General features: G+C 47.3%; 2 protein-coding genes across 2 annotated transcripts; both read right to left on the bottom strand.

The window, feature by feature from the left end:
• Positions 1-455: 455 nt before the first annotated feature.
• LOC128462030 (non-homologous end joining factor IFFO1-like) lies at positions 456-5,907 on the bottom strand. Its single transcript, XM_053447263.1, has 9 exons — positions 4,961-5,907; positions 2,956-3,016; positions 2,685-2,780; positions 2,359-2,499; positions 2,104-2,288; positions 1,844-1,961; positions 1,255-1,347; positions 1,023-1,153; positions 456-600 (listed from the first exon to the last, which is right to left on the bottom strand). Exons 1-9 carry the CDS (start codon positions 5,905-5,907, stop codon positions 456-458), a joined length of 1,917 nt encoding a protein of 638 aa, XP_053303238.1.
• A 1,370-nt stretch (positions 5,908-7,277) lies between these two features.
• Positions 7,278-12,656, bottom strand: LOC128462035 (glyceraldehyde-3-phosphate dehydrogenase). Its single transcript, XM_053447272.1, has 12 exons — positions 12,603-12,656; positions 12,401-12,448; positions 10,080-10,179; positions 9,739-9,848; positions 9,563-9,653; positions 9,274-9,389; positions 9,105-9,186; positions 8,746-8,897; positions 8,555-8,633; positions 8,211-8,294; positions 7,917-8,014; positions 7,278-7,580 (listed from the first exon to the last, which is right to left on the bottom strand). The coding sequence occupies exons 2-12, from the start codon at positions 12,421-12,423 to the stop codon at positions 7,511-7,513; spliced, it is 1,005 nt and encodes a 334-aa protein (XP_053303247.1). The 5' UTR covers positions 12,424-12,448; positions 12,603-12,656; the 3' UTR covers positions 7,278-7,510.
• Positions 12,657-13,268: the final 612 nt, after the last annotated feature.

Below are 13,268 nucleotides of genomic sequence, written 5' to 3'. Positions count from 1 at the left end.
TTCCAACTTCTACTTTGATTTCTCTGTTTGGTCCATGTCTGCTAACACGGAGGAGAAGAGTTAGTGACTGTAGTCAGCCACCAGGGGGCAATCAAGAAGCTGTGGCTTCACTTTTGGGAGCTTTCCTGTCGGCCATATTATTTTCCAGTCAGAGATGGAAACTAAAAGAAAACTCGTCCTGATGATGTCGTCATGGCACGGCAGGAAAACACAAACTCAGTGATTGTTTCTTTTTTTAAATAATCGTCGGTGGAAGTTTCCTGAGGCCTCAGACACAAATCCACCATTTTGTTCCAAATCTTCTGAATATGCTTTCAGAGAAGATTAAAGATCGAGACATCGTCTGATTTCCACTCAGCGATAGAAACACACCTGGACGTGGAATCAACGTTTCCACAAGCAGCTGGAGGAACAGAGAAGATCACCGGAGAGACGTGATGACAGAGAACCTGCTGTCAGGGTTTCCTCCAGGTCAGAGGAGGGGGGGCCGTGACATCGCAGTAAGAGCCGCCGCTCTCCGGGCTGGCGGGCAGAGCCGGCTTCTTCTTCTCCTTCTCCTCCGTGTCCTCCACGGTCAGGGGGACGAGCGAGGTGGACTTCCTGTCCGAGGAGAGAGAAGAAGATGGAGATGAACGTTTCATTCACACTGGACCTGAAGGGACAGAAATCTGGGACGTGGTTCAATCTGTCAAAGTGTCGTCAAACACAAAGACATATCTGAGCAGCTACAGCTCCCCAGCAGCTCTGTGACGCCATCTGCTGGTGGAAGTCCGCCATTAATCATAAGTCATTTTTCAGATCAGCAAAAAAAGCCCAACGCTGACAACTTCAGTGTTTCCCATTAATTATCAAAATCTTCCTAATTCCAGAGATTAATCCTCCCAGTTTGTCAGTTCACATGGTTTTGTAGAGCAATGTGGTGTGTGTGTGTGTGTGTGTGTGTGTGTGTGTGTGTGTGTGTGTGTGTGTGTGTGTGTGTGTGTGTGTGTGTGTGTGTGTGTCTGTGTGTGTGTGTGTGAGACCTGTCTCCGCTCTGTGTGATCAGCCTCCTGCACGTCTCCATCTGGACGTCCAGGCCTCTCTTCATGGAACACATCTCCATGTACTCGTGCAGGTGACGGTTCATGTCGCTCTTCGCTGTGGACAGATCCAGCTGAACGAGACATACACCGTTATTATTATTATTATTATTATTATATTAATATTATCAAAGCTTCGACTCTTTGTCTGCGTGGACACAAACGCCCGCCTCACCTCGATCTGGTCGATGGTGTCCTGGTACTCCTTCTCTCTGGATTGGAACAGGCACTCGGTCTCATTGATCACTTTCTCGATGGACTCGTCCTGCTGCTGAGGCTGCATGAGGGGAGAGAGAGAGAGAGAGAGAGAGTGTGTGTGTGTGTGTGTGTGTGTGTGTGTGTGTGAGGCGAGGGGGGGGGGGGGCATGGATGAGAAGACATTTCATCTTAGTCATCAACATCTTTGATAGAGACCCGGCCTCACGGGGGCGTGAGTGTCAGCGTTTTGTTTTACTTTCCTCTTGCTGCTGTAACACCACATATTTCCTCAGTGTCATCTTCCCTGATCTTATCTTATATTATTTAATCTTATCTTATCTAACCTTAAATAAGACACCAAGTTAAATACAAACATTAAAATATAGAGCAGAGAACACGTCAGAGCGGACAGAAAGAAACTCAACTTCCAATAACTCAACGTGTCCTTTTGTCTGTAAAGATGAACAATGATAATCAACTCGTATCATCGGTGTTTGCATTCACTTGTTGTGCTCTTAATTGAGCTCTTTGTGTGTGTGTGTGTGTGTGTGTGTGTGTGTGTGTACCTCGCCCTGTGTTTCAACTCCCAGTGTGTATCCGGAAAAATCTTCCCACAGCAGAAGAGTGTCTTCGTTTTCCTCCCAGGCGAGACTGTCGCAGTCGTCCTCGAACTCACACTCTCTTCTGGAGGACGCACACAAAAACACACACACACACACACACACATACATACACAGGCACAAACACACACACACACACGCACACTCAGCAGATAAATAAACAGGATTTTTAAACGTCGTCTTTGACTAAACAGAAAACCACCTACAGCTGATTCAGCATCTTCTGCATCTGCTCGTTGATCTGATTGGCCGACGTGCTGCACGACTCCTCGTCTTTGGCCCCGCCTCCCTCGCTCTCGGACACGCTCAGCTCGTCTCCGTCCCCGCCCCTCGCCGACGGGCCGCTCGGCTTCCTGGCCCGGCGGTTCAGAGTGGAGGGGGGCGTGGCCACCTGCTGGGGGAGGAGCGGCAGGTTTGATTATTGATTATGGATTTGAACACAAACGTCGTCCCACACGAACCTGAAAGATCTGAATCATGTCCTCGCAGCTCCTCTGCTGGGCCACGTCACAGAGGCGGGCGGTGATGTCGATGCGGCGGCAGATGTCCATGTCCACCTTCATGGCCTTCTCCTGGATCCTACTGTCCAGGTCGGACAAATTCTGATGGAGACACAGAGAAGATCATCTCAGCCTCCTGAGCAGCTGGAGGAGGATCACTATCCTCAGAGTTTACAGACATTAACAGGAAATACACAAAAAAGCATAGACGGCTACAGAAACCACCAGAGGAGTCGCCCCCTGCTGGTCAGAGAGAGAACTTCTGTATCGGAACAAACCCGACGTACGTTACTGACGAGGCCCTTGAAGAGAACGAGCTCGGCCGTCAGCTGCTTCACCCGGAGAGACGACTCATCCTGACACACCTCGCTCTCCTGCAGCTCCTGCAACACACACACACACACACACACACACACACACACACACACACACACACACACACACACACACACACACAAACACACACAGACACAGACACACACACACACACTCAGGACTCTGATCTCAGTCGTGTGCAGATCTACAGATCACGTGTTTGTCGTGGTCACGTTTCTTTACCTCCTCCAGCTCCACCACCTTCTCCTGCAGGTCCATCCGGGCGGTGTACTCCTCCTCCCATCTGGAAACACAAACACACGAGTCTTCATGAACTGGTCATCAGGACACGGATATGATTGCTGATGGGCTGGAGCCAATCCCAGTTGATACTGGGCGAGGGGATGGAACACAGGTCGAGAAAGAACCAATGTGCGAATCAGGGCTTTTATTTATTGCTTCCTTTGATATATTGTGAGTTGAGACTGAGCGTGTGTCGTTGTAGCTCTAATCAGCTGGTCAGTGTCTCTCCAGTGAAGCTGATGGTCGTTGTTACGTTTGACTGGGAACAGGAGCTGGTTCAGGACGTGAGTCACAGCGAGGAAACTGACCTCAGAGCTGTTTGAGTGATGCATTAAAAACTCTGCACATGAAATCAATATCTCCTCCTCTCAGATTGAAGGTCTCTGGAATAGAAAGATAAACGTTTGTGTTTCGAGCTGATGATGAAAGAGTTTATGGAAACGATGATGTCAGCGCGACACTGCAGAAGGTCGCATGGGACGGGGGGGTGGGGGGGGTGAGGGGGGTGAGGAGTCAGCAGCAAACACATGAATAGAAGAAGAGAAAGACAAACTGAGAGAGAAGTAGAGAACACAGAGGAGAGGAAGAAACGATACAGTGAGAGAGAGGGATGAGGAGGAGGAGGAGAAGGACAGAGGGATGAGGAGGAGGAGGAGATGGACAGAGGGATTGATGAGGAGGAGGAGAAGGACAGAGGGAGTGATGAGGCTGAAAGATAAAATGGAGAGACGGAGGGAGAGGTGGCAGGCGGGTGACATCACTGCTGGTCGTCACAGGCCCAGTGCTGCATTGCAGGGAACAGGAGGAAGGAAAGAGGGATGAAGAGAAGGAGAAAGAGAAGAAGGGAAGCAGGGGAGGAAGTGAGGAAGTGAGGAAGTGAGGGGAATGTTCAAAACGTCCTGAGAGACGTCCTCGTCCCCTCAGACAACAACGGTCCAAACTATAACAGAATCAAACAAACAAGTTTTCTATGAATCAGATCCTGACTCATTCATCTTTATAAGATAAATATAAAATCAGCCTTTCACCGACTTCATCTTTTGTTTTACGAAATAATCAGAAACTAAAGTCGCAGTTTTACAAACTAACAACGTGTAGCGTCGGCCACTAGGGGTCGCTCAATCAAAACAGTAAGAAAAATAGATTTGTTGTCTTCACCAAATTGAGAAAATGAGTTAAAGTTTTATTCGTGTTTCGCAGGAATGGAAACGAATAATCAGGAAAGACGAAGAAAAAGAAAAGAGGAGAGAAGTCGATTCAAAGTCGTCTGAGCGGAAATGAAATGTTTTAGAAATGAAACACTCACATCTCGCTCTCGCTCTTTTAACTGTTTTGTTCTTTACTTCTTTGTTCTCTACCTTTCATTGTCTTCTTTTGGTTAAGTTCATTGTTAGATCCAGGCAGCAGGTGGCGCTGTGACGCTTCTCTTGACTTTGGGCCTTTATCAAATGGTTGAGTTGTAAATGTAAGTAATGTAAAGTAATGAGTTCATCATCTCCTGAAGGAGGAGGATCACGAACACGTGAGGTTCCAACATCTGGAGGAGAACTGAAGCTGTTTCAGATCAGAGGAACCTTCCAGCTGTTCCTAATAAAGTGCTCAGGGAGTTCACTCATGAAGAGGAACATTAATAAGATAAATACCAATATCAATATCCTGGTGTTTTGTTTTCTAAGCTTTGGTTTCTACATGTGGTCAGGTGATGATTTCCTGATCTACTGACTGAGATGTTTCTCTCATTTGAATCATCTAGTTTCTTTCTTGTTTCTCAGAGCTGGATGTTTATCTGGAGATGAATTATAATAATAATAATTAATAAACCGGTCCCATCTCTCAGACCCGGACCCTGAGGATCTGATCAGTCCTGCAGGATGAAGCTCTGGACCTCAGCTCGGTCCTGGTCCAGGCCTCAGCCACACTGTGCAGATGAAGATGAGGTTCTCACCTTCTCTTGTACTCGTCCCGCTCCCGCTTCACCTTCCCCAGCACGTTGTACAAGGCCCGGATCTCCGGCGTGATGGTGTCGATCTGGACCCCGACGCCGTCCGGGTGCGTCCAGGAGACCCCGGGCCCCGTGACGCACGACTCCCGGCCGGTGCCGAACCTGCGGCTGTGGTTGAAGGACCACATCGACCCGGGCAGGAACCGGGGCGGAGGAGGGGGGGTGCAGTGGGTGTTCGTCCCGGTGTCCACTGAGTACCTCTCGTTGATGTTGGTGAAGGTCCTGTACGGGTCGCAGGGACTCAGGGCCGGGCTGGTGGACGTGAGGTTGGAGTTTGAATCCGTGGGGGGGTGGAGGTGGTTGCTCAGCAGCAGGTGTCTGTTGTCATAGGGGGAGGGGGGGTTCAGGGTGGGGGACAGCAAGCCGCCGGGCAGGTAGGCCGGGTTGTTGGCGTTGGGCAGCGGGATGAAGCCCGGTCTGCCGGGGATGGGCCCGATGAATCCGGTCTGGACCCCCATGTCCCTGGTGGGGGGCCTCGGGGGCCCCTCCCCAGGGCCGCTGTCCCCCAGCGCCTGCTGCAGCTGCTTCTCCAGAACCTTGTTCCTGCGCTCCAGCTCGTGCACCTTGGCCAGGAAGCAGCGGAAGCGCAGGTTCAGGGTCTTCAACACGCTGATGTTCGATCCCAGGTCGTTGCGCAGCGCGGTGGCCCCCGGGGGCCCGCGGTGCAGGGGGCTGCTCAGGTGCAGGTAGGCCAGGCCCGACGGGTCCAGCCCGGAGAACCCGTCCGGCCCGAACCCGGTGTGCTCCCCGAGGAAGTACCCGGGCTCCGGGATGTTGGAGTCGGGCTGGCCCGGCATCTGATGCTGCTGCTGCGGGGCCAGGAAGCCGCTCTCCCCCAGGACCGGATACATGCTCGAGTAGGAGAATCTGATGTGCTCGAAATCCGGCATGAACCCAGAGTTCTGCAGATTCAGACTGTGACGAGTGTCCCGAACCGGCCCCGGGTGGAGTCTGATCCGGTTCAGCTTTACGCAGAGGAGGCGGCGCGCGGGCGGTCACACGAGGCGGGTCAAAGCACAACACATCAGGGGGAATCGAACCGGCAACACACCGAGGAATCAAACAGACACACAGCAGCACAACGAGCCTGAGGACACGCACACACAAACACGCACACACACACACACACACACACACAAACACACACCGCTGGTCTCTGCAGCAAAGTCAGATCCGTGAGGTCACTTTTACGCAGCGTTAATTTCCACCAGAAGAGAAACTGCGCGTTTGTTCTCAAGAGAAATGAGAAGAATTCTGCTTCAAATGAAAAGTGAGCGACGAACCTGAGTCAGAGGAGGAGACAGGAGGAGACAGGAGGAGGAGACAGCAGGAGGAGACAGGAGACACGAGGAGGAGACAGGAGGAGACTTAGGAATAAACACTGCGGCTGGATGTTACCACACTGATCCTATTAGAGGAGCAACTGCAGGTTTATCTACCGTAAGACCCCTGATAGAGAGGCAGCTGAGAATACAGCCTGTGTTTATATATAGTCTGTTTATATAAAGTTCATTGTTCATTAAAGAAAGGACATGTAGCTTATGAAAGATGTAAAAGAAACTCAATATCTACCTCTTTAATTTATTTATCCGTCTATTTATTCATACATCCTACAGTGTTTCTACCTATTTATCTTATTACTCACTTCTCTTTTTGTATTTTATCTTTGTCACATCTTTCAGTCATTTAAATTCTTATTCATTTATTTCATCTTTCTTTGTTTACTAGTTTTAAACATGAGGTTTACAACATTGTTACACTCACTTCTGTTTAATATCATTTTCTCTGCCTGTGGATGAGGTGTTTACGTGTGTGTGTGTGTGTGTGTGTGTATGAACTGAAATGTTGTACAAATAAAGCGATGAATGATAAATAATGAGAATCTACGTGTTTCCACCAGAAAACAACTCGTTCCTTCCTCATCAGACTCGAGTCTGATTCAGCTCAACTACATTTTGGCCGTTTTCCCAGAAATAAATTAAATATCTTGCACCAAACTCACTCGTCTGAGCAGGAAGTAAACCACAGCTTCAAAAACATTCACCAGCTGATTGTTTATGATTTATCTTCATACAGATGTGACTGAATAACGTGTGGAGTTATGTGTTCAGACAGCATGACGAGATTATATCTATAAGTAAGTACTGATTGATATTTATCTGTAGTTTGGTCATGTGTTTTAAAGCTGAAGGCTCAAGGCTGGAGAAAAGAGCACAAAGTTGAACCCTTTCAAAATAAAGGTGCAGCAAACCCAAACCACGTCATTCAAGGTGAGGACTTTATTATTGTGTCACGTGCTAAAGGAGCCACATGTGCAACACGACCAATCAGAACAAGGCAGTTCAGAATCATCACTGCTGAACAGGGCACAGTGAATCTATGATATAAAAAAAGGTGTTATCGTTATTATGAGTTTTATTCTGGTTCTCATCCAGCTACAGGTGGAGGAAGAGAGGGAATCATGAGAAGGAGCCACGGAGGCGTCAGGAGGCTTCACTCCTTGGACGACATGTGCAGGATCAGGTCACACACACGGTGGCTGTAGGCAAACTCGTTATCGTACCTGAGATGGAATCAGAGCAAAGAGAGAGAGAGAGAGAGAAACGTCCGTGGATCAGGGACATGTTTTATTAAAAGAGACTAAATGAACGAGGGAATAAGAGATTCAGATATAATGAGAACATTTCATGGAGCAGCTACATTTCTGTCAATGGTCAGCGGGAGAAGAAATGAAGAGAAATAAAATAGGAATAGAAACATAATCGAGATCAATACACTAGGTTCATTTAAATATCTCAGAGAGAAAATTTAAACACTCCAAACATGAAAAGCTGTAAACTCCTCGTCCTCAGTGATGACCTCTACTCAGTGAGGTCACATGGGGTCACGTCCCACTCACCATGACACCAGTTTGACGAAGTGGTCGTTGAGGGCGATGCCGGCGCCGGCGTCAAAGATGGAAGAGCGAGTGTCGCCGTTGAAGTCTGTGGACACGACCTGAGCGGGAAGAGACACGTGAGCACGTTCATTCTGAAAAGTTCACTCAACTTGAATGAAACAGCTTTTAACAACACGCTGACACCTAGTGGCTGCTGGACGACACTACACATCATCACGACTACATCAACTGACCATTTCTTCTTCTGTTCTTTTTATTAAAATCAGATTAATACCCACGATCTGTGTTTTATACCTGGTCCTCTGTGTATCCCAGATATCCCTTCATGGGTCCCTCGGCCGCGGCCTTGATGACCTTCTTGATGTCCTCGTACTTGGCCTGAAGGACGAGACGTTTTCAGCTTCAGTGCAAATTCAGATTGATCTTAAATCACACGTCAAAGTTTAGATCCAGAAAAACACTTCTTGAGTTGAATCTGCTGAATTAAGTTCGACTGGGCTCGTTTCTTTAAACTCGGTCGAACTCATAATTACAGTCAAACAGAAACAAGTCATGGTGAAGGAGAAACATGAATCATGAGCTGTGGTAAAGTAGCGCCCCCTCCTGGCTTCACGTGAATGTGCATCACAGACACTCACAGGCTTCTCCAGACGAACAGTCAGGTCCACCACAGACACGTTGGGGGTGGGCACACGGAAAGCCATCCCGGTGAGTTTCCTGGAACAAGACGATCAGCGTCAGACCCAAAGTTCAGGAAGGAAGTGATGATTTAATCCCCCCCCCCCCCTGAGGGTCAGAGGTCAGGCTCAGAGGTCGAGTCAGGACCTACCCGTTCAGCTCGGGGACGACCTTGCCCACGGCCTTGGCGGCGCCGGTGGAGGCGGGGATGATGTTCTGGGACGCTCCACGTCCGTCCCTCCACAGCTTCCCAGAGGGACCGTCCACCGTCTTCTGCGTGGCCGTGACGGCGTGGACCGTGCTCTGCAGGGACAGGAAGACGTGAGCCGCCATTTTCTTTTTAGTGTAAATCATCACAGTTCAAATTTATCAGCAAAACACAGAACATTTAATTTCTGGGGAATCAAGTAAAGAGAGCGGAACTAATCACTTCCTGCTTCCTCTTTGAAAGATCTTTATTGACAGCTGATCATGTGACACAGGACGTGATTGACAGGTGTGTGTTTTTACCATCAGACCCTCGATGATGACGAAGTTGTCGTTGATCACCTTGGCGATCGGAGCCAGGCAGTTGGTTGTGCAGGAGGCGTTGCTATGGAGGCGAGACAGGAAGTACACGTTAATAATTCAAGATGAGTTTTCATAACGTTTATTAATATCTCCGGATCTGGACGCTCACCTCACGACCTTCATGGAGTTGTCGTACTTCTCGTGGTTGACGCCCATAACGAACATGGGAGCGTCGGCACTGGGAGCAGAGATCACCACCCGCTTAGCGCCGCCCTGCAGGTGAGCCTGGGGAGGGACAAGAGGTCGGAGGTCAGCTGAGCGAGGTCACGACCGGGGCCGATGAAGAAGAGGTGATGAAGGTCTGAAGAACCTTCACCTTTCACTTCTTCACTTTACAGACGAATAACATAAAATAAAACAGTTTTCTTAAATAGGAAGTTTTCCTCTGGTAAACTTACCGAGGCCTTCTCGATGTTGGTGAACACGCCGGTGGACTCCACCACGTACTCGGCTCCGGCCTCGCTCCACTTGATGTTGGCCGGGTCTCTCCTGATTCATCACAAACCAGAGTTCAGTCACATGCACGGTGCTGATTCAACTCATTCTGCTGAAGTGTTAAACAGGAGCTACGAACTCGTGGAAGACGGTGATGTGCATGTTGCCGATGACCAGCTTGCCGCCCTCGGCCTTCACCTCTCCGTGCCTCCACACGCCGTGAGTGGAGTCGTACTTGAACATGTAGACCTGGGATGAGAGGGACATTTAAAAACACACAAAAGTATTAATACCAACACCTGAAAACACCAATGAAGTAAGAAATGGTTGAAAAATGTAAATCTTTAATCAGGTTTTGATAAAATCTCTAAAGATTCATCTCAACTCTCCTGTTAATGGTTTTAAACGGCTTCTGATTAATGTCCGAACTTATTTTGATGATTCTGTATCTGAAGACATTTTCAAACTCCGGCCTCTCACCATGTAGTCCAGGTCGATGAACGGGTCGTTGATGGCCACCACCTCCACTTTGCCACCGGTGGCGGCGGCTCTGGTCACCAGACGACCGATACGTCCGAATCTGAAGCACAGGGGGACAAAGTGAATCGGCTTGTGAAGATTCCTTTGAGAGTTCTGAGGGAAATTTCATATTCAAAACGATATAAAAGAGCTTTAAAGATGTTTTTGTTTTTAATGTTCCCCCATCTGAGAACAGAGTGAACTGTGATTGGCTCGTGTGAAGGGGCATCGACCCCACGGAGGAACTCAGGGGTCGAGAAGGAGCACACGTCTGAATGTTTGAGCTCGAGAGAGAAAGAGAGAGAGAGAGAGTCCAGTTGAAAGTTTCTTATTCAAACTGCTTCACTTGTGCCTGTTCACTTTCAGTCAAAGGGAACTTCCCTCTGTGACCAGCAGGTGGCGCTGGGACTCGAACCCGAACCTGCAGAGGACAGAGGAGCCGTACAAGGCCGACCAGCCCTGACCGGAGATAACAATAGCTGGCACCGGCAGCTGAACGCCTGTTTAGGCCTAATATGGGCGGTGAGACAGAGAAGAGGGAACAGAGGGCAGAGGTTCTCATTCAGGAGCCCAACACCTTCTGACTCTACAGATTTAAACCTCTGAGCTTATTTAATGAACTCAACATGAATCCTTGTCCACCTGCTGAGACGTGAAGATCCTCCAGCTGCTCCTATAACTCCATCTGACTCGGACGTTAAGAGAAAAGAAGCAGAAACAAAAAGTCCAGAAGCCTCCACACGTTATCATGTTACTGATCCAACTCTATTTATACATCACATGACCGAGTCCTGTTGTATAACGTCCCTCAGGAGTCACGTTACACACTAACATGTTCTCATGGTTCAGGTTCGAACCCGATCACCTGCACGACCATCTGAAGAACCAGGATATCAACAGAGACTGAACCTGCTGGAAACTTTTAATAAAACTTCTGAGGACTCAAAGTTCCAGGTTCTTTTACTCTCATCCCAGAGAGTTGAAGATTAACTCATGAATCAAATATGATAAAAAATACTTGAATGAAATGAGCTGGTTCAACTAGAATAAACCAGTTTGTCACAAAGAAGGGAAACCAATAACCTGTCAAATAACAGAAAGAGGTTGTTTGCAGATTTTTGCATTTGAAGAAAGTTAATTATTTAAGAGCAGTGGAGAGTAAGTGACAGGTAGTCAAGTACTGTCCTGCCTTGCTCAAGGGCAGGAGCATTTCTGCAACTTGCAGGAAACCCATAAAACCACTGGAGGAACAAGCAGCTCCTCATAGAAAGGTCCAGAGCCACAACTCTCAGATTTTATAAACTGAAACCCAACTGTCTACATATCACAAAGAGACGAGTGTTCGATTCCCTCGGTTTGTTTTGGGACGCCACCAAACAGCCACAAGGCCAAACTGGATCAGAGCCCATCTTCTGTTTCAGGATCAGTGCTGGTGTTGGTTCAGATCCAGAGGTTGAGCTTCCCTGCAGCTGCCTCAGGAGGAGGAAGAGGAGGAGGAGGAGGAGGGGGAGTGTGTGACCGGTCACCTCCTCCAGTCTGAGGAGCGTCCCTGAACCATCGGCTCATTGGACAGTCGCTGAACTTCAGCAGAAAGGTTAGAGAGTTAAAAATAGACGAGTGGAGGCTGATAGGAATGTGACAGCTGAGTGTGAGGAGGAGGAAGATGAAGAAGAAGAAGATGAAGAAGAAGAAGAGAAACAAACCGTGACGCCACAACAACACCTGACTATAAATAACCAGAGAATAGAGACGTCCAGTCCAGAGTCCAGTCCCTGTCCCTGTCCCTGTCTCTGTCCCTGTCTCTGTCCCTGTCCAGCATTTAGACAAAGACAAGAGATAACAACTCTTTATCTTTAAAAACCTGAACTTTAACCTGTTTAATGGATATTTTATGTTTATATAAAAATATATGTAAGTATTATATTTTTTTTACTCTGATTGTTTGTGAGGTTTATTTTGTTTGTTGTATTAAAAAGTGCAACTCAAATAAAATGATAATTATTAAAGTGGTGAGGGAAACCAGTTTTTTCTTTGTGGATGATTGAATCATTTAGTTTGGACAAATCCCAGCTGATGATATTTCACTTTGTGTTTCTGATGACAAGTGATTCATATGCAGAGAATTAGAGCTGCAGCCATTGGTCACTTCACAGTTTAATAGAGATGCTGCAGACCTGGTTTGACTGATTTCAGGTCAGTTATGACGAGCAGCAGATGAACTGTGAGTTTAGAACCTCGACTCCTGCAGGAAACTTTCAAACAGAATAAATCCATCGACTCACCCGTTGATTCCAATCTTCACCATTTTGTCTGATTAGGTCTGATCCTGACTGGAAGAGAAAATAAAAGCATGAAAATCAAATTACATTTCAAAATAAAACCAGATCATCAGGCACAGCAGCAGAAGAATAAAACTCTCATTGACAAACTGACTCAGAGAAACTGAGATTTGTTTTTTTAAATAAGTGAGAAGTGAGAAAGTACCGTGAGTGAAAGATCCTGCGTGCGCGTCCTCTGCCGGAGAAGTGAGAGCGGGGACGAGCAACACGCGTGACCGCCCTTTATACCCGCTGCGCGCTCCCGGGACACGCCCCCTTAATAATGTCAAGGTCACGTTTTTTATAATTTTACTTTTACACCCGAAGAAAAGTGAAACAACAAATAAGACTTTTTTGATATTTACACACAAACCGAATTAAAATCTATATATTATATTATATTATTGATTTAATAGAAATTAAAATTGCAAATTAATCACATTCAAACTGAAAGAAATCAAGACATTGAAATACGATTCAAATGGGATTTAAAATAAAACTGTTCCAACTTATGCACAAAGGCAAAGAATAGTAAACAGTTCCTACAGTAAAAAACTATTAAATCTTATATTTAGAAGACTAATATCAGAAGGAAGAAGAATCCACCTGTGAAAGAGGCCACGAGTTAATAATGTATTGATTCCAGTTTGGAGCAGTGGTTTGAACGACAGTGTGATGGATGAGCTGAACTACTCTGAAAGGTGAAGTAAAGGTCGACTTATAAATATGTCGTCCAACATGAGCTTCATAAAGTCTCAACATGTCTCAGAGGGACGTGTGGAGATCATGGAGGACGAGGACGTCCTGGACTGAATCATTAAATAACACTGAT

The sequence above is a fragment of the Pleuronectes platessa genome, chromosome 18, assembly GCF_947347685.1.
Source record: "Pleuronectes platessa chromosome 18, fPlePla1.1, whole genome shotgun sequence".
NCBI classification, from domain to species: Eukaryota; Metazoa; Chordata; class Actinopteri; order Pleuronectiformes; family Pleuronectidae; genus Pleuronectes; species Pleuronectes platessa.
The sequence above is the reverse complement of the archived record's forward strand: the minus strand, read 5'-3'. Positions and strand labels throughout refer to the sequence as shown.